The 27,790-nt window shown below is 46.0% G+C and overlaps 1 protein-coding gene across 5 annotated transcripts; it reads left to right on the plus strand.

Annotated features, from left to right (window-relative positions):
• Positions 1-27,087, plus strand: LOC117403955 (leucine zipper putative tumor suppressor 3-like). 5 transcript variants are annotated; one of them, XM_058989590.1, is made up of 7 exons: positions 8,187-8,434; positions 16,569-17,300; positions 19,231-19,773; positions 20,145-20,702; positions 21,088-21,408; positions 22,472-22,702; positions 23,353-27,087. In XM_058989590.1, exons 3-7 carry the CDS (start codon positions 19,273-19,275, stop codon positions 23,947-23,949), a joined length of 2,208 nt encoding a protein of 735 aa, XP_058845573.1. In that variant the 5' UTR covers positions 8,187-8,434; positions 16,569-17,300; positions 19,231-19,272; the 3' UTR covers positions 23,950-27,087. The 5 variants fall into 5 exon arrangements, with proteins under 5 accessions (XP_058845576.1, XP_058845573.1, XP_058845583.1 ...); XM_058989600.1 differs by having other exon boundaries at positions 17,177-17,300; XM_058989593.1 differs by lacking the exons at positions 8,187-8,434; positions 16,569-17,300 and adding an exon at positions 1-292.
• The last annotated feature ends 703 nt before the right edge of the window (positions 27,088-27,790 follow it).

Here is a 27,790-nt window from a genome sequence, read left to right on the forward strand (position 1 = left end):
CCCTCAGCTCTAACCACCAGAGCACTCTGCCTCCCAGTCTCTCAGCTCAAACCACAGCGCTGTAAGAGTTAGCAGAGAGTGTTGTGAGCACTGTAGTCTCTCTCCGTAGCAGCAGAATCAGGGCTGCCGCGCTATGCTGTGTGTGCGTCAGATTCCCCACAGGGCTGGGTGAGCAGGAACACAGCTTGACACACTGACACTTCCCGAGGGGAGAGAAGGAGAGGAGGAGAGAGAAACATTGTCTGTGTGCTTGCATCGGGAGGAAGGTACAGCCTGGCTCCACACAGGCTTGGTGAGTACACTACAGTTATATCACTCTGTTTGGTACTTAAAAGGAGGGGAGGTACAGTGAGAATGATGGCGAGATGGGGAGAGGGAGAGACATGGGGATCAACACTTCTTAGCAATGTGAAGCACAGTATTTCTTTTTTCTTTCTCTCCTTCAGCTGACATTCAGCCATTGCTTCTTTTTCTGCTGCTCTGTGTACAGTGTGCATGTGTGTGAGCGTGAGGTAGGGAGGGAGGGTGCTTCACTGCGAGTGCTTGTCTACAACTGGAGGGATCCTCAGTAATCTCACACTGAAAGAAATGCATGAACACCTCCAGTGTGAAGAAGCCTGTAACATGAGCAATACCTTGCCTTTCAAAGGCATTGAGAATGAATAGGAAATCATGTAATACTAGGGGTGTAACAATACACTCATCTCACGATGCATGTAAGTGTCCTGACTGGCTACTTACATGATGGAAAATAAAATGAAATGGTAATTTAATGATGGACCAGTTTATTAAAAGAAAAAAAAATAGCGAGAGTATTTATCCACCAACTATAAAACACACTGAGAGGAGCACAGTGTCCCTGTCTGCAGTGGGAGTGAGGGAGCAGCACAGTGTCCCTGTCTGCACTGGGAGTGAGGGAGCAGCACAGTGCCCCTGTCTGCACTGGGAGTGAGGGAGCAGCACAGTCTCCCTGTCTGCACTGGGAGTGAGGGAGCAGCACAGTGTCCCTGTCTGCACTGGGAGTGAGGGAGCAGCACAGTGTCCCTGTCTGCACTGGGAGTGAGGGAGCAGCGCAGTCTCCCTGTCTGCACTGGGAGTGAAGGAGCAGCACAGTGTCCCTGTCTGCACTGGGAGTGAGGGAGCAGCGCAGTCTCCCTGTCTGCACTGGGAGTGAGGGAGCAGCGCAGTCTCCCTGTCTGCACTGGGAGTGAGGGAGCAGCACAGTGTCCCTGTCTGCAGTGGGACTGAGGGAGCAGTGCAGTGTCCCTGTCTGCACTGGGAGTGAGGGAGCAGCGCAGTCTCCCTGTCTGCACTGGGAGTGAGGGAGCAGCGCAGTCTCCCTGTCTGCAGTGGGAGTGAGGGAGCAGCACAGTGTCCCTGTCTGCACTGGGAGTGAGGGAGCAGCGCAGTCTCCCTGTCTGCACTGGGAGTGAGGGAGCAGCACAGTCTCCCTGTCTGCACTGGGAGTGAGGGAGCAGCACAGTCTCCCTGTCTGCAGTGGGAGTGAGGGAGCAGCACAGTGTCCCTGTCTGCACTGGGAGTGAGGGAGCGAAAGGAGCAGCACAGTGTCCCTGTCTGCACTGGGAGTGAGGGAGCAGCACAGTCTCCCTGTCTGCAGTGGGAGTGAGGGAGCAGCACAGTGTCCCTGTCTGCACTGGGAGTGAGGGAGCAGCACAGTCTCCCTGTCTGCACTGGGAGTGAGGGAGCAGCACAGTCTCCCTGTCTGCAGTGGGAGTGAGGGAGCAGCACAGTGTCCCTGTCTGCACTGGGAGTGAGGGAGCAGCACAGTCTCCCTGTATGCACTGGGAGTGAGGGAGCAGCGCAGTCTCCCTGTCTGCACTGGGAGTGAGGGAGTGTTTGTTATATGTGCACAACAAGTTGTTTGCTTGGGTGTTGTGCTATGTGTGTATATGTGTTTAAGTATGCTGTTCTGATCTCATCTGTCCTCTGCAGTTCTTTTAAAACATTTTCTTCATGGTGAATATTCTTTCATCAGGCAGGCACAGAGCTGTGTGTTCCATGCCTTCTTCCTGTGAAGACAAACTATGCTTGAGTTGACAAGCAGAGTGGAAAGTATGCCAGAATTATGACAAGCTCCATTTATCTGCCATTCTCGGATAATGTAGGAGCAATTACTAATTTACAATGTTACCATACAGTGCAGTATATGAGTGTGTGTGTGTGTGTGTGTGTGTAGAAATAAAATACTGAGTACTGAAGCAGACATGCCTACGTGTGAGAGGCCTCGGGTTAGGGTTTGTTGGGTGTGGGGGAGAGCACAGAGCAGGGGCTGCAGCAGAGCCTGGCACTGCTAGAGCAGTACTGTCAGTCCTGGGCCCTGGCAGTAAACCTCAAAAAGACCAATATAATGATTTTTCAAAAAAAGGCCAGATCTCAGGGAAACAGATATCACTTTACACTCGGCAACACCACCCTAGAGCACAGCACCAGCTACACTTACCTGGGTCTGACCATCAGTGCGTCAGGCAGTTTTAACCTGGCAGTGAATGCACTAAAAGCAAAAGCACTCAGAGCTTTTTATGCCATCAAAAGGAGATTCTATAAAATCAATATACCTGTCAAAATCTGGCTAAAATTAATTGACAGTGTTATCCAGCCCATTGCGCTGTATGGAAGTGAGGTATGGAAGTCCACTCAGTCAACAAGACTACACTAAATGGGACAAACACCCAATCGAGACCCTGCATGCTGAACTATACAAGAATACACTGCAGGTGCAAAGAAATACACCAAACCACGCATGCAGGGCAGAATTAGGCCGATATCCAGCTCTTATTAATATAAAGAAAAGAGCACTCAAATTCTGGTTGCACCTTGAAAAAAGTGAACCTGACTCACTCCAGTACAAGGCCCTCCAGACCCAAGAGCTCAGCCCTGAAAAGAGTCCCCTATGCCAGCTGGCTTTGAAGCTCATCACACTGACCCCCTTCAATACTAACTCCAACCAGCTTCAGGTCAGCACTGCTTACCAGCCCCCAATCAGAGTAAACCAAATTATAAAACAAACCAAAAACTCCTATCTGGAACACTGGGACACAGAAATAAAATCCCAAAATAAACTTGATTGCTATCGGGCCCTAAAAAGAAACTACAGCCTAGCAGAGTATCTCTCCACTGTCAGAGATACGAAGCAGAGACAGATCCTGACCAAGTACAGGCTCAGTGACCACAGCCTGGCCATAGAGACAGGCAGACACAGGCAGACCTGGCTGCCCAGAGAAGATCGGCTCTGTGGTCACTGCGAGACAGGAGAGGTGGAAACTGAGATGCACTTTCTCCTACACTGTATAAAATACAGCCATATCAGAGAATCATTCTTCATTAAAATACAAGAAAAATATCCTCTTTTCAGACAAATGGCAGACTCAGAGAAACTTGCTGTCCTCCTAGGGGAGGGACACACAGCTCCACTGGCTGCCAAATATGTAGCCACCTGCCACAACCTGAGGGGCACGCAGTGACATGGCACAATTTAATAGTTTCAATATTATTATTTTAATATTTCAATTTCTGTATTATTATTATTTATCTTCTATTTTATTTATTATTATTTTGTTACCATTGTTCCTTGTTTGTATATATATGCATCTGTTCATAATATGTATGTATTTGCTTTGGCAACACTGTGGAAAATAAGTCATGCCAATAAAGCACTTTGAATTGAATTGAATTGAATTGAGAGAGAGAGAGAGAGAGAGAGAGAGAGAGAGAGAGAGAGAGAGAGAGAGAGAGAGAGATATAAAAATTGATGATCCTGCTAGGAGAGGGAGAGCAGACAGCAGAGCTAGCCGCCTAATATGTGTGTGCCTGTCACAGCCTGAGAGACGGTGTAGAGACACGTGCCTGTCACACCATGAGAGACGGTGTAGAGACACGTGCTTTATCACAGCCTGAGAGACGGTGTAGAGACACGTGCTTTATCACAGCCTGAGAGACGGTGTAGAGACACGTGCTTTATCACAGCCTGAGAGACGGTGTATAGACACATGCTTTATCACAGCCTGAGAGACGGTGTAGAGACACGTGCTTTATCACAGCCTGAGAGACGGTGTAGAGACACGTGCTTTATCACAGCCTGAGAGACGGTGTAGAGACACGTGCTTTATCACAGCCTGAGAGACGGTGTAGAGACACGTGCTTTATCACAGCCTGAGAGACGGTGTAGACACATGCTTTATCACAGCCTGAGAGACGGTGTATAGACACATGCTTTATCACAGCCTGAGAGACGGTGTAGAGACACGTGCTTTATCACAGCCTGAGAGACGGTGTAGACACATGCTTTATCACAGCCTGAGAGACGGTGTAGACACATGCTTTATCACAGCCTGAGAGACGGTGTATAGACACATGCTTTATCACAGCCTGAGAGACGGTGTAGAGACACGTGCTTTATCACAGCCTGAGAGACGGTGTAGACACATGCTTTATCACAGCCTGAGAGACGGTGTATAGACACATGCTTTATCACAGCCTGAGAGACGGTGTAGACACATGCTTTATCACAGCCTGAGAGACGGTGTATAGACACATGCTTTATCACAGCCTGAGAGACGGTGTAGAGACACGTGTTTTATCACAGCCTGAGAGACGGTGTAGAGACACGTGCCTGTCACAGCATGAGAGACGGTATAGAGACACATGCCTGTCACAGCCTGAGAGACGGTGTAGAGACACGTGCTTTATCACAGCCTGAGAGACGGTGTAGAGACACGTGCTTTATCACAGCCTGAGAGACGGTGTAGAGACATGTGCTTTATCGCAGCCTGAGAGACGGTGTAGAGACACGTGCCTGTCACAGCCTGAGAGACGGTGTAGAGACACGTGCCTGTCACAGCCTGAGAGACGGTGTAGAGACACGTGCCTGTCACAGCCTGAGAGACGGTGTAGAGACACGTGTCTGTCACAGCCTGAGAGACGGTGTAGAGACACGTGTCTGTCACAGCCTGAGAGCGGTGTAGAGACACGTGTCTGTCACAGCCTGAGAGACGGTGTAGAGACACGTGTCTGTCACAGCCTGAGAGACGGTGTAGAGACACGTGTCTGTCACAGCCTGAGAGACGGTGTAGAGACACGTGTCTGTCACAGCCTGAGAGACGGTGTAGACACGTGTCTGTCACAGCCTGAGAGACGGTGTAGAGACACGTGTCTGTCACAGCCTGAGAGACGGTGTAGAGACACGTGCCTGTCACAGCCTGAGAGACGGTGTAGAGACACGTGCCTGTCACAGCCTGAGAGACGGTGTAGAGACACGTGCCTGTCACAGCCTGAGAGACGGTGTAGAGACACGTGCCTGTCACAGCATGAGAGACGGTGTAGAGACACGTGTCTGTCACAGCCTGAGAGACGGTGTAGAGACACGTGCTTTATCACAGCCTGAGAGACGGTGTAGAGACACGTGCTTTATCACAGCCTGAGAGACGGTGTAGAGACACGTGTCTGTCACAGCCTGAGAGACGGTGTAGAGACACGTGTCTGTCACAGCCTGAGAGACAGTGTAGAGACACGTGTCTGTCACAGCCTGAGAGACGGTGTAGAGACACGTGTCTGTCACAGCCTGAGAGACGGTGTAGACACGTGTCTGTCACAGCCTGAGAGACGGTGTAGAGACACGTGTCTGTCACAGCCTGAGAGACGGTGTAGAGACACGTGCCTGTCACAGCCTGAGAGACGGTGTAGAGACACGTGCCTGTCACAGCCTGAGAGACGGTGTAGAGACACGTGCCTGTCACAGCCTGAGAGATGGTGTAGAGACACGTGCCTGTCACAGCCTGAGAGACGGTGTAGAGACACGTGCCTGTCACAGCATGAGAGACGGTGTAGAGACACGTGCCTGTCACAGCCTGAGAGACGGTGTAGAGACACGTGCCTGTCACAGCATGAGAGACGGTGTATAGACACATGCTTTATCACAGCATGAGAGACAGTGTAGAGACACGTGCTTTATCACAGCCTGAGAGACAGTGTAGAGACACTCTGTACTGGGATCAGTTAACAGTGTTACTGACTACTGTCACTGTTAAAGTAGACAGGGTGGGGGATTCTGTTTATTATAGATGGAGGGAGGGGGTTGTATGGTTTATATCCTGTATAGATGGAGGGAGGGGGGTTGTATGGTTTATATTCTGTATAGATGGAGGGGGGTTGTATGGTTTATATTCTGTATAGATGGAGGGGGGTTGTATGGCTTATATTCTGTATAGATGGAGGGATGGGGTTGTATGGTTTATATTCTGTATAGATGGAGGGAGGGGGGTTTGTATGGTTTATATTCTGTATAGATGGAGGGGGGTTGTATGGTTTATATTCTGTATAGATGGAGGGAGGGGGGGTTGTATGGTTTATATTCTGTATAGATAGGGGGTTGTATGGTTTATATTCTGTATAGATGGAGGGGGGGTTGTATGGTTTATATTCTGTATAGATGGAGGGAGGGGGGTTGTATGGTTTATATTCTGTATAGATGGAGGGAGGGGGTTGTATGGTTTATATTCTGTATAGATGGAGGGAGGGGGGGTTGTATGGTTTATATTCTGTATAGATGGAGGGGGGGTTGTATGGTTTATATTCTGTATAGATGGAGGGGGGGTTGTATGGTTTATATTCTGTATAGATGGAGGGAGGGGGGATGTATGGTTTATATTCTGTATAGATGGAGGGAGGGGGGTTGTATGGTTTATATTCTGTATAGATGGAGGGGGGTTTGTATGGTTTATATTCTGTATAGATGGAGGGAGGGGGTTGTATGGTTTATATTCTGTATAGATGGAGGGGGGGTTGTATGGTTTATATTCTGTATAGATGGAGGGAGGGGGTTGTATGGTTTATATTCTGTATAGATGGAGGGAGGGGGGTTGTATGGTTTATATTCTGTATAGATGGAGGGAGGGGGGGTTGTATGGTTTATATTCTGTATAGATGGAGGGAGGGGGGTTGTATGGTTTATATTCTGTATAGATGGAGGGGGGTTGTATGGTTTATATTCTGTATAGATGGAGGGAGGGGGGTTGTATGGTTTATATTCTGTATAGATGGAGGGAGGGGGGTTGTATGGTTTATATTCTGTATAGATGGAGGGAGGGGGGTTGTATGGTTTATATTCTGTATAGATGGAGGGAGGGGGGTTGTATGGTTTATATTCTGTATAGATGGAGGGAGGGGGGGTTGTATGGTTTATATTCTGTATAGATGGAGGGAGGGGGGTTGTATGGTTTATATTCTGTATAGATGGAGGGGGGTTGTATGGTTTATATTCTGTATAGATGGAGGGAGGGGGGTTGTATGGTTTATATTCTGTATAGATGGAGGGAGGGGGGTTGTATGGTTTATATTCTGTATAGATGGAGGGGGGGTTGTATGGTTTATATTCTGTATAGATGGAGGGAGGGGGGTTGTATGGTTTATATTCTGTATAGACGGAGGGGGGGTTGTAAGGTTTATATTCTGTATAGATGGAGGGAGGGGGGTTGTATGGTTTATATTCTGTATAGATGGAGGGGGGGTTGTATGGTTTATATTCTGTATAGATGGAGGGAGGGGGGTTGTATGGTTTATATTCTGTATAGATGGAGGGGGGGTTGTATGGTTTATATTCTGTATAGATGGAGGGAGGGGGGGTTGTATGGTTTATATTCTGTATAGATGGAGGGAGGGGGTTGTATGGTTTAGATTCTGTATAGATGGAGGGAGGGGGGGTTGTATGGTTTATATTCTGTATAGATGGAGGGAGGGGGGGTTGTATGGTTTATATTCTGTATAGATGGAGGGAGGGGGGGTTGTATGGTTTATATTCTGTACATGCTCTATAAAAAAGCGCTGTATTGTGATCTTTCATCATACTGGAAAAGTTCATACATGTAGCCCTGTTCTAGAATGTGTGTAGATGTTCTAGAGTTCTGAGAGAGCTTTCTCTGTAGGCCTTAGACCTTTGAAGGCTGTCTGTAGGCTTGTTCAAGAATTTTGAGAGAGTGCCTTCTGTTCTAGAATATGGAAGGCATGTATATGTTGTCCTGTTCTAGAATGTGGAAGGAATTTATCGTTAGTTCTGTTCTAGAATAAGGAAGGATTGAATCTTTAGTCCTGTTCAAGAATATGATTGTGTTTCAAGGCGGCTGCTTGTGGTGGCGTGCGAGGGGCGGGGCGGAGGTGGGCGTGTGTCACAGCTGATCGCTCGCTAGTGAAGATGTCATGGTGTTGTGTGATGATTATGCGCGCTCGCTCGGTATTTACAATATCCTGCTGGTAAGCATTAACGCCGATCAATAGTAAGCAGCCAAAATCAAATAACAACACACCCAACCGGATCCCCTGAAAGTAATTCTAGAAGCAGAGTTGCTCCGAACAGGACTGATAAATCCTGGGGCTCGGCTGCGGCAGATACACACACACAGTACCACTTGTGCTTCTACAAACAGTAAGTGCTGCTCTGGGGATGCTGCGGGCAAAATGATTAATTATGATGGTTAACATCGCGATTGTTCTTTATTATAAAACAGGACTCGGGTGCAGTATATGCATGCACGATTCTTTACGATCAAAAATGTCCTAGTAAAACGACTACTCATGATAATGCTGTCTGGTAAAATAGCACGGACGTGGTGTTGATTTTAAAAGCAGTATTCGTCATTTGCAAAACAACAATTGCGCGAGAGCCAGTAATGAAATATGCTGATTGTGTATCTGATCTCTTCATTTTAAGCTGTTTATCGAAGGCATTTTAATTTAGAGATACATGTTTGCCAATGTGACTGTGTATGTTTACACAATGAAGCTATATAGACGTCAGTATCAGAAACGATGCGTTTACTATAACGCTATATATATATTGTCTCGAATACAAAAATAATAGTATCCCGTGTTACAGTATGTACTTCAGTTAGGAATAGATTTTTTTTTTTTTTTTTTTTAATTCACGACTTTAACCTTGCCCCCCCCTGGATGTGATGCGACGGTTATTCCATGCATCTTATATTATGTGGGGTGAAAAGGCTTGGCCTCTTACACTACACTAGACTAGGCTCATACTAAACCTGTGTTTGGAAAGTATTAGACATCACCCAGGCAGTACTGCAAACAAACAGTCAAGCAAACCCAGTGCAGTTTGTGGTTGGCAAGGAGGAATGTGTGCAGTACCTGGTTCAGAGCTCCTGAGAGCTCATTGTTTGTGTGCCTCTCCCCCTCTGTGCAGCTGGCAGGTTTAGCAGAAGGTGAAACCCAGTGCAGATCTGGTGATGATGATGTAATGGTGTTTGTGTGCACATGTACAGTCGTGCTGCAAGCTACTGGGTGGGCTGGTGGGGTAGGTGTGCACCGATGCAAGACCTGAAGAGAATGATTTTAAATTCAAGAGCAGATGCATTATATCAGAATATCACAGTTTAAAAATATCCACAATAAATTACCAATAACAGCTGTTTCACTGGAATTCATCTGTGTTACCACTAGAAATATATGTGAGGGAGATAGGAATCATATGAACTGTCTTGTTGGGAGGAGTCCCCTGTTCCCCAGTCTACCACGGTGTGGGATTTACTTTCAGCAGGGTGTGGTTATTTTATTTGCAGTGTATTCATACAGGAGGAATCCACTGAGCTGTAATCAAGTTAAAGCAGTCAGTGCAGGGACCCAGGCTACATTTAAAACACTTCCTTCTCGTTTTTGATTTAATTCCATGAGATCTTCAAAGAGTAAAGGAAACCCAGTGGTATCTGTGTACTGGGAAAGAAACCCACAGAAAGTATGGCAACGGTATATAGCAATCTCTTTAGTTCTGATCACAGATCGCGCTTACATTCCTTTGATAAAAAGTGATAGGAGCATAAGAATTTGAGAATTGGTTCAAACACACAGAGTGGTTGCAGTGCCCACTACACATCTCTGCTGCAGTATAGATAAGCTGTGTTTCATTCAACACCTTTTTAAGTTGAAATAATATATTTCAGTTTTTCATAAAAACAACAAAGTGTGTATTTTTAAGAAGGCAAAAATTGTTTTGAAAACTGTCCAAATTGCTTACTTGAGGGCTAAGAATCAAAAATCTGACAAAAAGGGCAGTTTTTGACATGGAAATTGCCAAAGTAAAAGGGCAGCTGGGTGGTTAATGCAGGGTTGAGAGGCAAACCTCCCTGTGCCTTGCTGTGTCTATGTAGCTCAGACTCTTGGGATACTTGCTTGAAGTCACAGCAAGTAAGGTTAAAACTTACTGCCATATTCAGAAACAGTGGTAGAGACTTTGAACCACTGCATTGTGTAATGAACCACTGTCTAATGCATGGCCAACCCCTTTAAGAGTTGATATTTGACATGAGGCTAATTTTCATATCTCCACCCAAGTAGCGGTTAGAGTACAAGGCTTATTATTATTATTATTATTATTTATTTCTTAGCAGACGCCCTTAACCAGGGCGACTTACAATCGTAAGCAAAAACATTTCAAGCGTTACAATACAAGTAATACAATAAGAGCAAGAAATACAATAACAATACAATATCAGGCTTAACATCAGGCTGTGGGAGTCTGTGAAAAGGAGAGTGGCAGTAGTGAGCGGTGCAGTACAGTGTCACACTGCAGAGTGCTTGTTACTTGACTGTCATATTTGCAGAGTTGTATTGAGAAATTTGGATCGCTCTGACTTTGTGTGAAGTTGCATTGAGATCGTCTTATGCTTACTGATCACCACCTACAAATAAAAGGGGACTTTAATTGTACTTGCAAGTCTCGTGGCTTTATTATGAAACATTTAACAGTAAATATTTCTTCACAATTGGGAAGAGACAAGTGAGAGCTGGCCTAAAGAGGGAGCACTTCAGACTACATCATTCTGCAAATCTGCTTCATGCTACCCAGTGAAAGATTTAAGAACCAACCTTATGGCTCATGAGTGTCAAAAGAAATAACCTTATCTACCTCTGAGAAAACTTGTTGAAATAGCTTTTTCCAGTCCATTGATAATGAAGTCACTTTTTTGTCTGGATATTTGCAGCTGTGAACAGTGACAGCTGCTGGTGAAAATACTTCTTGGGTCATTTCTGTTGGCGTTCAAGAAGGGAGAAATGAGAGTGTGGAATGTTGGAACACAATACCAAAAACCACCCAGAGCCTGTAAACATAATCTCTCAGTCATCTCAATTGTAATGAGTATTTCAGCACTGCAGTGAGAATGTGGCTGAGGATCTGGGATATATTCATTCTCTCTCTCCAGCTTGCTCAGGCTCTCTCCCTGCCTCGCTCTGCCTCTCTCTCTCTCTCACAGCCAGTGTCTGGATGTGTGAAGTGAGAGTTCCAGAGCCTCTAATTGCCTCTCAGTCTGATTTGTTGTCTGGATGTTTCTGCGGAGTGATAATGAGATAGAGGGGAAGGTTCACAAGCACCTTTCAGAACCTTCTAGAAATCTGTTGGCTATTTTGAGACTGAGAGAGACGCTTTTTTTTCGGAATACAAGGGAGGTTAACAATGGGAAGGAGTTAGTTTTAGTTTGACTGCCTAAGATTTATAGAGGCAGAGTTTTTGTGGGCATCTTGTAAAACGACTACTTATAAGAATATAAGAACTGTCATGCTTTACACTGGATCCCCTGAGTCAAAGGAAGTACAGGAAATACCCTGATACAGTGAATACACGAGGGTGGGGCAGCCTGCTTCTGACAGAACAAAACAATGAGAATTGTCACAAACCAGGTGTCTGACTGTACCTTCACTGCGATGTGGGGTGGGACCAGAGGAAACCAGCAAACTCTGAGAAGACAGAGAGTTTAAAAGTATCATTGAAGCTCAGTGGATAGGAGTGTAAGGCACATTAAGAGTGAATTAACATATTGACATGTAAATTAATGAATAAGGGCTCATTGTACAAGCATGCACCTGGAAACCTGTAGCCCTTTTCTCTCTTACAGCTTTGCACAGCATATCCCTCCCTCTCTCCCTCCCTCTCTCCTCCTCTGCTCTGTGACAGTGAGTAATACTGAGAACTCTGTGAACAATGCTTCCTCTTTCATCTGTGATGGCTCTCACTCTCTCTCCCTCTCCCTCTCTCACTCTCACTCTCTTCGTCCCTCTCTCCCTCCCTCTCTCCTCCTCTGCTCTGTGACAGTGAGTAGTACTGAGAACTCTGTGAACAATGTTTCCTCTTTCACCTGCGATGACTCTTCTCTGCCAGCTGGACTGCAGCCCGAGATCATTGTCCCAGTCGCTGTGCAAACGCCACTCCTTCCTTTCCCTAAATACAAGTAATTGTGCCAAGTGCAATATTTCTGTTTTTCTGTTCATCTTTTCTTTCCAGCCCTCCTTTTCACTTTGCCACAACACCACAGGTTTGATGGAGTTACTCTCCCCATTACCTTCCAAGCAATTGCACTGCTACAGTAAGGAGCATGAAACACAGAAAGTGAACTTTATAGAATTGTGTCAAGCTAAATGGGCATGTGAGAATGCTGTGAAGCCAAGGCTATTATTACCCCTTTAACATTTCAAAATGGAAGATGGATAAAGTTACTGACTTTACTGTTTACTGTAAAGCACCATGAGACGTTCCCTTTAATATAGTGAGACTAAGTCCTGTAAGTCCTTTGTGCTTTTAGAGCTATGTTGTTTTCCTGTATGTAAGGGGGATGTGCACACTTGCCAGTGCAGTGGTGCTGCAGTGCAGCTGGTCTGTTTGTGTGCATGTTGTAGTGTGTGCATGTTATATGGAAGTTGCACTAGTCCTACTGTTACCTAAAATGAAAATGGATCATGCTATTGCCATGCCTTATTGTGGAGGTTGATTTCAGATGTGCTCTCCCAGTTATGTGATCAAAATATATGGTGTGGAAGATAACAGGAGGATTCCCCCTTAGCATGATGTTGATTGCCATGGAAATGAAGGAGGAGATTTCCTGCGACTCTGGGTCATAGCGTATAAAGTGCAGTAGTTGAGTGAGAGTGAACAGACATCGCATATCTTTTGTTTTTTGCCTTGTGGTCATGTGACAGTATTGTGTTTCCTTGTGCATATTATCAAGCTCAGTACGGCCACTAACAGAGGTGCATATTTGAATTGGCACTTCTCAATAAGCAGGGTGTACTTGATGCAGTGTGCAGGATTAAACATTTAATTCCACTGTGTTGTAAAAAGTGAGTTTGATACAGATGATTTACTTTGTCTTGATCTAAAAGTCCAGAATTTTTGTCTCCTCTGAACATTTTGCTAGCCCCCTGTGCCGGGCTCATTCCCTTACACTCTTCTGTCTATCATTGTAACCAGAGACGGGTCTAGATCGCTGTTATTGTGAGTTAAATGTGTACAAGCCCCTTGGGACAACCACAGACACACAAGAGAAGCAGGATCCCGGTGTCCTTCTTTAGAAGTTCTCTGAACAACTTTCATTTTTACAAATTTAAATGGCGTGTAGGAAACAAAGCCCCTTGGGCACGGCGCCTCTACAGTGTAACTCTTTCAGAAGCACAATACACGTTGAATGGGATCTCCATCCCCGCGTTGCTTGCTGCAGAACCTGCTTTTCTGGAACCAGCTTGAAGGCAATGCAGTGAAAAATGAAAGCCACACTAGCAGGCAGTGTATTGGGACTCCATAGCCTGCCTCGCTAGTTCTGCTTCTCTCGCTCTTGTGCTGTTTTTGTTACTCGCAGAGCCCTCGTGTGCATATCCTCTAATAAAGCCATATCTTCTAATAAAAACGTATCAAAGTGATTACCGAGGTTCCTACAGTCAGTCATATCAGGGCACTTAAGAGTCTGTTAATCATTAAACTGTTCCCTGGTATGAACCAGCACACTGCTTATTGAACTAGAAGAGCAGTCCTCCCAGCCAGCGCATGTGGGGCTGGTTTAGGAGAGGATTTCTGGGGTTGAGCAGGGAGAGAAGGGTGCAGAGATTGGCCTAGAAATGAGAGGGTCCCATGTGAAGTGAAATCTCAGGGCCCTGTTCAGTGCAGCTTGCCTGATAAAGTGAATTGCACGCTCTCCAGTACCACCATCGCCACTTTGCTGTTGCTGCCTGGCAGAACTTGGGAATGTTCAGGGAATGTTTTATGTTATGATTCTTCCTGGCAGGAAGTGGCTAGGAATTGTTACTTTCATGAGAAGCTTTAATCTAAAAAACAACAACAACAACAACAACAAAGGTTTGGAGTGCCATTGCAAATACCCTACATGCTTGGTCTCTTGTTCTCAGAAACAACAACAAGACTACATTTCTATTGCAGCTTTCATGTCTACTGTCTCGTTATGAGAGCAAAAACACATTTGTGCGTAATGTTAATTGACCTGCTGAACCAGCCTTGAGATACCATAATACAATGAACCATGAGCAGCTGTACTGTACAAAACCAATGATACACATTGTACAGCAGCATAGCCATTGAATACCTGTAGAAAAAAACAGGTCTGAACTCATTGCCTTTTTAGACAATGACTCTTCCTGAGGGCTTTTTTTTAAATATATATATTTCTCCAGAATTAATTTATTTTAAAAAATCTAAACATTCTAAAAGTTTGCAATTAATTTTGTTTAAAAGAACTCAAACTCCCATAAGCTGGACACATTGGTATGCATTTGAGTACCAATCACAGCTTTTCCTATAACTGTTTTGAATAGACTTAATTCCTTCACGCGACTTTAGGAAGTTGGCCGGAAGCACAGCATTGAGGTATCTGCACAGAGCATTCATTAAATATATCACATTGAAACAAATACAAAAAAAAAAAAATTCTCCTTTATCATAATGCGTGCGTTTTTCACATAGGAAAATCTGAGACTAACAAAATTATAGCAATATATATTAGATAGGGTTTATTAGAGTTGTTTTGTTAGCACCATGGACTTGTTATTACCAGCCAGCAACATGACAGGGTCCAGGTTAATGTGTAACAACAAAGATACTGTTAGGAACCGGTAAAGCTGTGATATTGTTTCTATACCAAAACTGCATCGGGCTCAAGAAGATTGTATTGGTCTCAGAATTGGCTTGGTTTTATTTCTTTTTTGTACGAATTGTGCACTTTTTTCATAAAACTTGTGCAACACAACAAAACTAATAGCAGCTAATATACTGCATTAAAAAAAACGAATTCAATCAGGGATGTGGTTAAAACTGTAATACATTTCAATTCTATCTAAGTGCCATTGCTATACAGTGATACAGTGAGTCAAAATTTAATGTAGCAAAGCAGACGTTTAATATGCTTGTGCTTTAGATTAAAATGTAAGTACAGCGTATCTATTCCTACCCTTGTTAGTGCTAAAGAGCAGGCTTATTAAGCACAGCAAAGACATGGTTCAGGTATCTTTACTGGGTAAGAGCAGTGTAATGTGTGTTTGGAAAAGGAAATAAAAGAACAATTATTTGCCAGTAATTTCACAGCAGGAAAACTAGTGAGGTATCCTATAAATCTGTGCAGTTCTGGGTTTTGTGGGGAAGCATGTATCCTTTCCACCCAGTTACCATCTCTCTAATTAAAATCCCTGTTTTCTTCCCTTAATCGAGTAATTGAGAGTTACACGCTGTCTCAAAGATAATATTTATACATTGCTCGCTGTACTGGGCCCAACCCCCTAATTACGGTTCTCAGAATGTGATCCATTGAGAGGAGCCTCCATGCAGCCCACACGCCTCACACATGCACACGCTGCTCCTGTGACACAGCAAGGCTCCCTCTTTCTCTTTAGGAATGGAATTTGTCCAATTTCTCTCCGGAACAGTTTTTAGACCAGTCCTGAGTAGCTAATGTTATCATGTATGCTGGTGAGTAAGGGGTGGTGGAGGGATCTGCTGTTCCATTAACAGCCCCCCTCTGCTCCCGCCCCTTCTTCAGATATGTACATATTTTCTTTAGATTAGTTAAAAAGGAGACTGTGTCTTGAGGTGTCAGCGTGTCATCAGTTTCTGGTGTTTAAACACTGTGTTGTCAAGACACGGTTTGTCTATTACCGCAAGAGTTAATAAAAAAGTGTGAAATAGACTTTCACTTTTAACCCTTCTATGGTGACTGTTCTCCCAGTCCCTCAGCTCTAACCACTAGACCACACAGCCTCCCTCCCTGCCCTTCAGGTCTGAACACTAGACCACTTTGACCTAATTTGCATTTGCACTCCTACCGTATGTACTGTTTGACACATTACTCCCTCCCTGCACATACTTGTAGACCCCTCTTGGAAAAGCCTTTGTATGTGCTTTACTGCATGGTACAGTGATCCTCTTCCTGGTCGTGAAGGGTTAATAAGGGCTGGGTCAGATGGAGAGCATAGTTCTGCACAGCAAGCCAATCGGATTGCAAGCAGGGATTAGTTACTATACTGTGGGCTGTCGTATCTGCAGGTGAACTGTGTAACAGAGATAGGGGGAGCAGAAAGAAAGGAAGAAAGAAAGAGAGAGAGAGTCAGACTGGACTTCGGAACCGAACTTGCAGGGGAAAGTACAGGACAGGGTGATCTGTTTAACTTTGTGAACAGAAAGAGAGAGGAGAGAGAAGGCTCATAAACAGCATTACAGCTTAGCTTGGAACAGCATTGAGAGCTTACCTGAACAGGTGTGGTGTTTGTCTTTGTGATAGGCAATTTGCAGACTGATCTGATCTCAGACACTGCCTGAGGCTGAAGCAACAAAGAAACTGAAAATACAAACAGAGGAAACTGAGCACTGGTACAGCAAACAAAAGCAACAACACGCATGCTGGACAACACCAAAGCCTGGAGTTTCTGTGGGGTTAACTTGAGAGGTACCTACAGAGACAAAACAACAAGGAAGTCAGGCGCGATACACAACATTTCTGAACCTCAGAACTGACGCGGAGAGAGGAAGTGCAGTTTGTGCTTATCTGCTGTCTGTACGTTTGTAGCTTGAGAAGCACTTTGACACGACTACCCTGGAGAAGGATTATGAGACAGCCACGGATGTTCAGAGCACACCTGAGGGACAGACAGACGGACGGACACAGGACACACAGAAAGACTGACATTAACCTGCTTATTATGTATTAATTTCAACTTTCACACTCCCAGATAGTCACCCTTGGTTTCACACAGGCCCAGGGGGCAGCGCTGCATTTTGTAAACATCCTCAGTACACAGACTGTATGTCCATACGTCTTTAAGTGTACTTGGATTGCCAGCTTGTTTCAAGAACAGAAAGACACACTGACGGAGTCTGTTTCATTGACAGTGAGAGAAGAGGAAGTGCTCAGGGGATACTCTCTCCCTCCTTTAGGTGATTTTGTTTGTCTGGAGTCTCAGAGCTACGAGTGATGAAGACTTGAAGCCAGCACCTGCCTGTCTCACCTGCACAGGTAACCCCCCTCCAGCTCTCCAGCTGACTGCCTCTCTCTTCACGCCCCACTCACTCCTGCTCTATTGCTTCTCTGCTTGCTGCTGTTTCTTAGTGTTTGCGTTGCATCCTTCTGTTTAATGAACTCGCTTTTTGTTACTGTGTATTGGCTTAAATATAAAAAAATATATGTGTGTATTGGCTCAAAGAAATATTTTTAAAATATATACAACATTAAAATGTAGTATCTTATTTTTTAAAACTTTTGGAGAATAGACAACACTGTAACATGAGGAATGGACTCCCCTAGATACGAATGTTAGACTTCAGTTGTATCATTGTGCTTGTATATTGGTAATATTAACACTGTCATATTGCATTAGTCTGTCTTCCTAGTAATTGTGAAGAGTAACCGTCTTACGCAAAGGCAGTGGGCAAGTAGCTGCTAGGAGTCAGTGTGGTAACTGAGCAGTTCTGTCACCTCACTAGACAAGAGCAAGCGGACAGTCACTATTATACAGTACAGCACCTTTTGATAGTTGTTCCCATAACTGATCTCGCTCGAGAGTGGGTCCACTGACGCAGGATTCTGTCAGTAGCTGTTGTGCATGAGAAGAAACTTCCCTAGGCAGGAGGGAGGGGCCTGTCCAACCCCTACTATACTGTTATTGTTTAAAGCCAGTTTGTTTTTCAGTATAGAGCAGCCTCTCTTGTCATGTCGTGTGAAGCAGGCCATCACTCTGCATCTACCCTCCGCAGAAGGGCTTGTACAGCTGTCGCTCGTTTCTGTGTTTTAAAGAAGTCTGGGATACAGTCAATTCCTGAAGCAGGGGGGGTACTGAAGTGCTTCTTACAATATGCTTCCGGCAGGGTAGTGAATCAGTCCTGTCAGGGACAGACACATTTACAAATGTATGTAGTGCATGTTGCAGGTGTTTCTAATAGTAGTGTTGCTATATATTACTGATCATTTTGTGTCTACCCCTCGTCTGCGGGGTTATTAGTGACTCTATCATGTGTCTGTTTTATATCTTTACATTTTCATGGCTACCAATGACCAGAAATGCTTTAAACAAAGCGTTGCTCCTCAACGTACCTCTCTTTTTACATATGTTTTAAATAAACACATTTAATAAAGAAACAACAAACAAATGCAGACATTGACTTGAATACCTGCTTACAAATTATTCAAGTGAGTTATTTACATGAGTGAGGACGGTCTAATAACACACAGGAGCGTTTGTGGAGTGTTCTTGGGTATGCGTTAATCATGACACGTGCATTTTATAGTTTATTTTCTTTCGAACTGTAGTACATGTATGAATGGCAATGACAGCACTGGAGATCTGAGAATGGAGTGTTTAGACTAGTGCTCATTATTATTAAGGTGCAGGGTAATGACTGTGCTGGAGAGCAAAATAATGAACTTGCCACTATAGTAATGGGTTAGACTTAAGTGTGCTGTCTATTAAGTGTGCTGTCTATACAGTAGCTGTCAGGTTCATCTCATTGAGAGAACAATACATCCATGTGTCTGCTGACTCTGTAATGCTAATCTCCAACACCCAGTTCAGCAGGATCTCTGCTTCTTCACAGCATTTTACTGTATGCAAATCACTGACATTACTCTGCTCAAAGAGCAGTGAACTGAGATCATCTTATAGTTGAGCTGAGGGACTGAGAGGGATTGTGGTTTAGTGGTTAAAGCTGAGGGACTGGGAAACAGTGTGGTGTAGTGGTTAGAGCTGAGGGACTAGGAGGGAGAAAGGCAGTGTGCTCTAGTGATAAGAATTGAGGGACTGGAAGACAGTGTGGTCTAGTCACAAATTGAGTGGTGATTAAACTACCAGTGTGAAATGTATTTGGCAATTTGAAATTGCTGTGGGCTGTGATGGAGAGGGCATAGAAGGGGATTTGACAACAACGCCTTGTGTCTCATTATTACCCTGCAGTGTCTCCGCCCGGTGCCTGGCCTTTGATCCCCAGTTGTTGCCATGGCGAAGCTGGGCGCCCTGTCAGCACCGAGTGACTTCCAAAGCCAGGAGCGCTTTCGGTCGCAGTGCAGCATGGGTAGTGTTGGCAGCGGAGTGGCAGGCCAGCAAGAGTTTGCCATGAAAAGCGTGGGCACTAGGACCCAGCAGAGCAGCGGGGGTGTGCGCAGTAACGGCTTCTCGACACGGGAGTTCCAGCGGTGCTACTCTGGGGAGGAGAGGACCTACAGCTCAGAGAAGATGCTGGTCTCCAATTCGCTTTACATCAACAGCGAGCAGCGACGCAGCGGAGAGCGAAGGGTTAAAGTGGATCTGTGTGGAAATATTACAACCAACAACGAGCGAAACAGCAGCACCGGCAACCTGCCTCCCCTACAGTACCGGGATCCCCCCAGCACCGACCTCAGCCAGCAACCGCCCCCCATTTCTGCGAACAACACCACCGGCAACAGCAAACTGGAGCACCCACCCAAGATACTGCCCGTCTCTGGGAAACTAGAGCAGGTAGAGTACAGTCCATCTCTGTCTGTCTGCCACATTCCGCTTTCCCTTCAAAAGCTATTGCATCAAAGCTTTGAGTGGCTGTTCAGTTCCGTCTTTCTTTCTTCTGCATGTTTATCATTGTACTGTAGAAAGATCTTGGATTTGTAGGTGGTTATTCATGTTCAGATCAGATTTAAGTTTGTGCATTACTGTTGTAATTGAACATGCATTAACATGGTTTTATGACTCTACCCTTGCTTTGACCATGCCTTCACTATAGATTAATTCTACAGTTTAGCACTCTTTCATCACAGTAAAACTTGTTTATAGTGTTGCAGCACAGCACAGCTCATTCATTTACAGTATTTGTATAATTTGTTTCTTGTTTTCAGACTAACGAGACACTCGTCAGGCCCTCTGCCTTCAAGCCAGTGGTGCCCAAAAGCTTCCATTCCATGCAGAACCTTGTGTGCCCTCCACAGAGCAATGGGTCCAGTGGGGAGGGCCGCAAGGGGCCGGTGGGCAGTAACAGCATTGGCACAGGCGGGCACATAGAGAGCCAAGGCACGGGGGGAGGGAGGGAGAGGCCTGGGGTGGGCAGGAAAGGGATGGGGCTGTCAGACTCAGGCAGGAACTCCCTGACCAGTCTGCCCACCTATTCAGGTTCCGGCAGTGGGTACACTCAGCCACACCACCTGGGTCTGCTCAGTGCCTCCACAAGCCACATCAATCGGCTGGGCACCACGGGCGGCTACGAGAAAGGAGGGGGCATCAGTAGCTACAACAACGGCCTCTCCGCCTCGGACAGCGGCCGCTCCTCATCGGGGAAGAGCAGCTCCTCCTTCAACAAGCTCAGCCACCTGAGCGAGGCGCTGCCCTTCAAGCACTCCCCCTCCAGCGACGACATCATCCAAGACCTGGAGGACCGCCTGTGGGAGAAAGAGCAGGAGGTCAGTGCGGATCCAACTCCTCCCTTATATTGTAATATCTGCATAGAGTGCATCCCCCTGTACTGTAATACCAGTGCACTGTGCAGCCCCTGTACTGTAATACCAGTGCACTGTGCAGCCCCTGTACTGTAATACCAGTGCACTGTGCAGCCCCTGTACTGTAACACCAGTGCACTGTGCAGCCCCTGTACTGTAATACCAGTGCACTGTGCAGCCCCTGTACTGTAACACCAGTGCACTGTGCAGCCCCTGTACTGTAATACCAGTGCACTGTGCAGCCCCCTGTACTGTAATACCAGTGCACTATGAAGTCTGTTCCCCTGTACTGTAATACCAGTGCACTGTGCAGCCCAGCCCCCTGTCACTGTGCATGGCTGTATTGCAGGTGCTGCACATGCGTCGTAACCTGGACCAGAGCGAGGCTGCGATCGTGCAGGTGTTTGAGGAGAAGCAGCGGATCTGGGAGCGCGAGATGGAGGAGTTGCGGCAGAACTACGCTAACAAGCTGCAGCAGGTGTCGCGCAAGACCCAGCGCGCCCAGCAAGCAGTGCAGCTGCAGAGCGCCAGGCTACAGCAGGACAAGCGCCGCCTGCAGGACGAACTCGCAACGCTGCTGGCACAGAGAGAGGAGCTCGAGAGGAAGTGCCTAGACTACAAGAAAGAGCAGGCAGATATGCTGCCCCAGCTGGAAGAGACCAAGTGGGAGGTGAGGAGGGGGGGACTGGGGTGAACCATGGAGAGGGATGGGTGGGTGGGGGTGGCAGGTGTAAGCCACTAAGAGGATGGACTGCAAGAAAGAGTAGGTCTATTTTAAATACAGTTTAAACTCGCTACTCCTCGCTGAATAGAGGAGTCATTAGAGGATGGCATGTGAGTATTTTAATTGGCTCATCTGCCCAGACAAGGTATTATTGCTTTGCACATGCCCAGTGGTTATCTTGGTGAAGTAAAGTTGGCGAGTGATGAACCAAGATGCTGGGTGGGGGAGGAGTTATGGGGAATAACCAAGAGTACTGATTTCTAACATTAATGATATCACAGTCATATACAGCTGAATTTTCAAGTGTGCTGTTAGTGTAAATCGAGATGTGAGAAAAGGGAATCAAAGGGGCCGTACAGAATGGGAATTATCTCAAATTCAATCTTACAGACAGGGGAGATTCTGCCCCACAGTGATACGCTGTCCCCACCCTGTAACCCTCCCTTCCTTGTAAATGCAGTTAGAGCATCCTTGGAAAGGAGCAGCTGCTAACACTGTTAAATGAAATGCTGAATGCAGGCGTGTGCTGCTCTCTGTGAGTGTGTTTGAATTGAGCATGGTCACAGTTAATCCCATTTTGCATGTTTTATAGTTTTTTTACATCGTGTGACTGGAAAAATTGGATTTTATCTTTCTTCTTTTAAAACATAGACAAAAAGTGTATTATTTCTTTTTAAGCAGCTATTCATTTTCCGGGCATAGAACTCCAGTAATTTAAAAAGCAGCTAGGCAACCAATCAGCTTTTCTGTTTTATGATTGCGGATATACTGTACCAATGTGAAAATGATACACACTTCCAAATGTCTCCTGCTCTCCCTGGCTCTCTCTCTTACTCTGCCTCATGCACTCTCTCTCCATCTCTCAACCCCCCCCCCCCCCCCTCTCTCTCGCCATTTTCAGTTTCAAATCAGCTTTATTATTCAGGTATTGCATGTCATAAAATGTGCATGTTGTTGTACTCTCCCCCCTCTCTCCTCTCTCCTCTCTGACACTCTCCCTCTCTCTCAGGTGTGTCAGAAGGCTGGAGAGATCTCTCTTCTCAAGCAGCAGCTCCGAGACTCCCAGGCAGAGGTGACTCAGAAGCTGGGTGAGATAGTGTCTCTGCGCGGGCAGCAGAAGGAGTTGAAGGCTCAGCTGCGGGAGTACGAGGCGACCATTCTGGGTCTAAAGGATTCTTACAGCAGCAAGAGCCTCGCTCTGGAGCGGTGTGAGGGGGAGCTGCAGAGAACACTAGCTGAGGTAATGTGACCAGCTCGCTCTGGAGTGGTGTGAGGGGGAGCTGCAGAGAACACTTGCTGAGGTTATGTGACCAGCTCACTCTGGAGTGGTGTGAGGGGGAGCTGCAGAGAACACTGACTGAGGTAATGTGACCAGCTCGCTCTGGAGTGGTGTGAGGGGGAGCTGCAGAGAACACTAGCTGAGGTAATGTGACCAGCTCGCTCTGGAGTGGTGTGAGGGGGAGCTGCAGAGAACACTAGCTGAGGTAATGTGACCAGCTCGCTCTGGAGTGGTGTGAGGGGGAGCTGCAGAGAACACTGACTGAGGTAATGTCACCAGCACCTGGAGGCTGAACATCAGGGGGCTGAACAGCTGAACACTAGGGGTCAGGATCCAGGCACAGGGCTTCTATGGTCCACCTCTGCTCTGCTAGCAGTTTACCTGATGTTAGTGTGATGATGATATTGCATTGCTCGTGTGCAGTGGATTAGTAAAGCGTCCAGTAATGATGACCACCCCTTTGAGTGCAGGCTAATTACTCACATTGCGAAATACACATGAATATATGTAAGATCCAGTGTGGAAACCTAATTGAGGTACACAATGAATAATGATTATGATGCACACATCCTCTGCCTCTTTGTGAGCTGTCTCCTGCTGTCCTGTTGCAGGTGTCCCTGCTGCGAGACAAGCTGGGAATGTTTGAGGCGGAGGTTCTGGGGTTGAAGCAGGCTCTGGCGGGGCTGGGAGGGGGCGGTGGAGCTCCTCACACCCCCCCGGCTCTGCCCCCTCAGTGCCAGTCTGACCAGCTGCTGCAGAGCTGCCAGAGCGACGAGGTGAAGGCACAGAGGCAGGCGGAGGCAGAGGCCGACGTGCTCCGGAGGCAGCTAGAGACGCTGCAGGCAGAGCTGAGGCTGGAGAGGCAGCAGCGGGAGAGGCAGGCCATCAGCTTTGCAGAGGAGAGGCACACGTGGCAGGGAGAGAAGGACAAGGTGCTCAAGTACCAGGCCCAGCTGCAGCTCAACTACGTGGAGATGTACCAGAAGAACCAGGCTCTGGAACAGCATGTGGACGAGCTTGGCCCCAAACTGCCCCCGTCTGCCAACGCCCCAAACCCTGCCCTTAACCCTGCTCCTAACCCTGCCCCTATACCTAACCCTAATCCTGCCCCTGCTCCTTCACACACTCCTGGAGTGGACAAGAGGCTAAAGACTCCACCCTGGGGTGGCCCATCCCGCCTCGAGAGGATCGAGTCAACCGAAATATAGCTGACTGACACACCGACTGACACTGACACGCACACACACACACACACACATTGACTGACACGCTGACTGACACACACACACGCACACAATGACTGACACAAACACAACTGACACACACTGACATACCAACTGGCACTGACACATACACACACGCACACACTGACTGACACAAACACGACTGACACTGACACACACACACACACACACACACACACACACACACACACTGACTGACACTGACACACACATCGACTACACTGACACAGACACACTGACACAAGGACACACACAAGGACTTACACTGACATACACTCTGAATGACGAACTGTTTGACTCACACACAAACACGCACACACACACACACACACACACACACACTCACACGCACACCCTGAAACACTTCTGACTAGGACTGAAGAGCTCCTGTGGACTGGATCTTCGCACAGCCAAGCATGTGTGTCCAGCAGATTGCCAGCATTGCTGGTGCTAAACAAGCTTATCTTTTCACATTGACAGTGCTGCTGGTGTATTGAATTAAATAACATTTTCTGGTACCTCTACGGAAGTCAGACTTTCCAGGCTGCCAACCATGCTGATACATTACAGTAAGATAATAAAGTCGAGCTATAGCTAATAGAGGGTATTCTGCTGCCAGAAATACTGCATTCTTTCTAATCACCCAGGACAGCCCTGTTTCCACAGGCCAATTGTAGTTGTGACTGCAGTCCCAGTGCAGTGGTTAGACAGTGGTCTCTCTCCAGTCCTCTGCACTTGTGTCCTGTGAGCGTCCAAAGAGCTGTGTCTCTGGACCTCTTGCCTGGGTCCCACATTCTTTAAGAATAATAGAATAAAATAATTCATAAAATAGCCACATATTTATGTAGCTCTTTTTAAAGTGTGGCAGCAAACTAACCAATCAGCTGCTCATGCCCACTTCCTTTCGCCCTGTTTGCTGCCAATCGGACGGAGGGAGTAGTCTGTTCTGATGCAGACTTCGTCGTTCTGTATCCTGGCTGGATGGGAATGGAAGCTCCAGTCAACTCCAACTTTCCAACCCAGGGCTCATAACTGCTGGTTTAAGAAAAAAAAAAAATCATTTTAAAGTCCCTTCTCTGACACTTACCCAGGCCTTAATCCAGCATGAGTGAATCAGGAGAGAGAACAGGGGGTGGGGCTGTTGATCAGGGTCTGTGTACCTGTTGATCAGGGCTGTCTTGGTCTGGCTGCAGTTATTGTATCATGCACATCTGAAGAGTGTGAGGCAGCAGTGTGTGTGTGTGTGTCTGGCTGTGTGACCAGTAACTTCACTTCCTTCTGTGCAGCCTGGATCCTGCTGCTGAGGACTTTACGACTGTTATTATTTCTAAATCCAACGGAAGCCCACCTCTGCATTTTCCCCTGTGAGAGATCTGGACTTGGTCACAGCTGCAGAGCAGTTGAGCTCTCATTCTGGAATAGCGCAGACAGAATGAAGGCAGTTATTTCTGTGACACTCTCTGACACTCGCTGTTGTGAAAGGGCGCCTCATTGGCTCTCTGGAGTTCTGAGCATAGCCAGTGTTTTGCTCCCAGTGTCACTCTGACTGACAGCGCAGGACAATTCAGACCATTCTTCACAATTTCTTTATATTTAACTGAACTTTTTTCACCACAGGGCAGAGAAGAAATAAATGAATAAATTAAAAACATTGATCAAAAAAAGAAAGAGCGGTGAAGCTGTGAACAGTCAAACCCCACCCCCACCTTTAGAGTAGTCGTTGTAACTCCAGACGTTGTCTGTAAGGGCTGTCTTACCTGCACCAGAAAACAAGGCAGGCTTAAAATTGAGATTCGTGGTTGAAAAGGAAACCTGGACTGTTGGTGATCTTGAGGACTCGGGTAGAACACCACTGCCATGGACCTGCTAATAACTCAGAGGATTGAGGTGAGGGCAGAACATATTTCTGATAAATAAAACCTATGTGAAGGTTAGTGGCGCCGCAGGATTTGGGGACGTTACTTATTAAAGACAATGGTAGGCGGACTCTCGCCCCAGTCACAGCCATTGAGATACATGGAGCTGAATTATTGGAATACACACGGGGAGCGAGAGGCACAGGGAGTGTTCATTCATAAAGACTTTACTGAGATGCTGTCTGTATTTGAAGTGCTTAAAACTGTAGAAAATGACTTTCTTATCTTTGTGTTCAGATATGCTGCTATGTACTACTAGTGGAAACAGAGAGAAGTGTACTTGGATGTAAATATAATGATTATTTATGTGTATATATACAGTATATAATGGTATACAAAGATATTGCGTGTGAATAATTTATGAGAATAACTGAATTAACAGACATTTCAGCTTTTATTTTTAAAGAAAATATATCTTTACTTTGATCTACTACATGGTACTGAAATAAATCATATCACAAAATGTGTGTTTGAAGAAAACAAAATGCTACCTATGTTTTTTATAATTATTATTTTTCATGTTTAGAACTGTGATTACTAAAAAGTTTCAGAATTCAGAGCATTCCCGCTGGCTCTCTGAGTTCCAACCATGCCCAGTATTTTATAAGGCACCTCGTTGACTCCATGTTTTAGGAATCCTTGAAAAGACACACACACACACACCCTGCTGGGGTATATCTCTGTCTATCTCTCACACACACACATATTATACTGGGGTAGATGGAGGAGAGCCAAGCTGTCCCTAACCTCTCTCGCTTACACACACCATGCAGGCTGTCCCACTCCTACACACACACCCCATACTGGGGTAAATGGAAAAGGTTCAACCTATCTCACACCCTCTACCTCTATCACACACACATGTACACACACACGCACACATACACACTATGCAGGTCATCCCAACCCTCCCCCCCCCCCCCCCCTCACACACACTAACCATCACAGCATGCCGGTGTATTTCCACTCCAGATGAATCTGACTGAGGGGAGTGCAGGATGATGTCTTGATGTAGACGATATAATCTCTGTTACATTTCCTTGTTGTTTATTTTGTTGTATGATTTCTTGCTTCATTTTCTCTGTATTTATTTTATATTTGAGCATTGAACTGTGTCTTTGTTTTAATACCAGCTTTTCTTAACACAATAAAGGATGCCTGGGAGTTAACTAAAGACTATGTGTAGTTTTAAAACTAAATTGCCTGCCTTTAAATCTGTGTCTGTAGCGATCGATGGCTATTCTGGATCTCTGAATATGGGGTGCCTTTGTAAATCACAGTCTCTTTCACTTACAAGTTTTATATTGGTATTGATGATTGAGGCTTTGAAGATCTGGATCAGGGTGTAACAATGCATAGTCTGGTTTGATGTTAATCCTGGGCAGAGGGCAGTATAGAGAGTCCAGACATGGATTGCAGGTACAAGCACAGAGCACGATCATTTTAGTAGTCAACTGCTTCAGTCTATTCAGCGCCTCGTTCCACAGTTTTATTCTATAACATACATATCACAGAGTCAGGTACTATAGCTTGCTAGTTAACCATGTTACTCTGGATATATCTGAGGCCTGTCAACACAGCTCTCCACCCTCCGTTCAATCCAGTAGGTGGCGCTAAAGAACTATATGCATTACTTAAAGTACAGTAACCAATCAGTAAAGAATAATTACAAAAGAAATCCCACAAAAAGGACTAGTACATTTAAAAAACGTTAGAAGTAAAGTACACAGCAAAATCCCAGAAAGACCGCAGCATTAAGGGGTTAGTGCTCTGGATCACAAAACCACCACAATGTTGACACTGGGCATATTTTACTCACACAAGCGACTGAAAAACACTTCTCGTTAAAATGTTTGTCTCTCTACATGCCCAGAGGACTGCCCCCTCAC

The sequence above is a fragment of the Acipenser ruthenus genome, chromosome 2 (genome assembly GCF_902713425.1).
Source record: "Acipenser ruthenus chromosome 2, fAciRut3.2 maternal haplotype, whole genome shotgun sequence".
NCBI lineage: Eukaryota > Metazoa > Chordata > Actinopteri > Acipenseriformes > Acipenseridae > Acipenser > Acipenser ruthenus.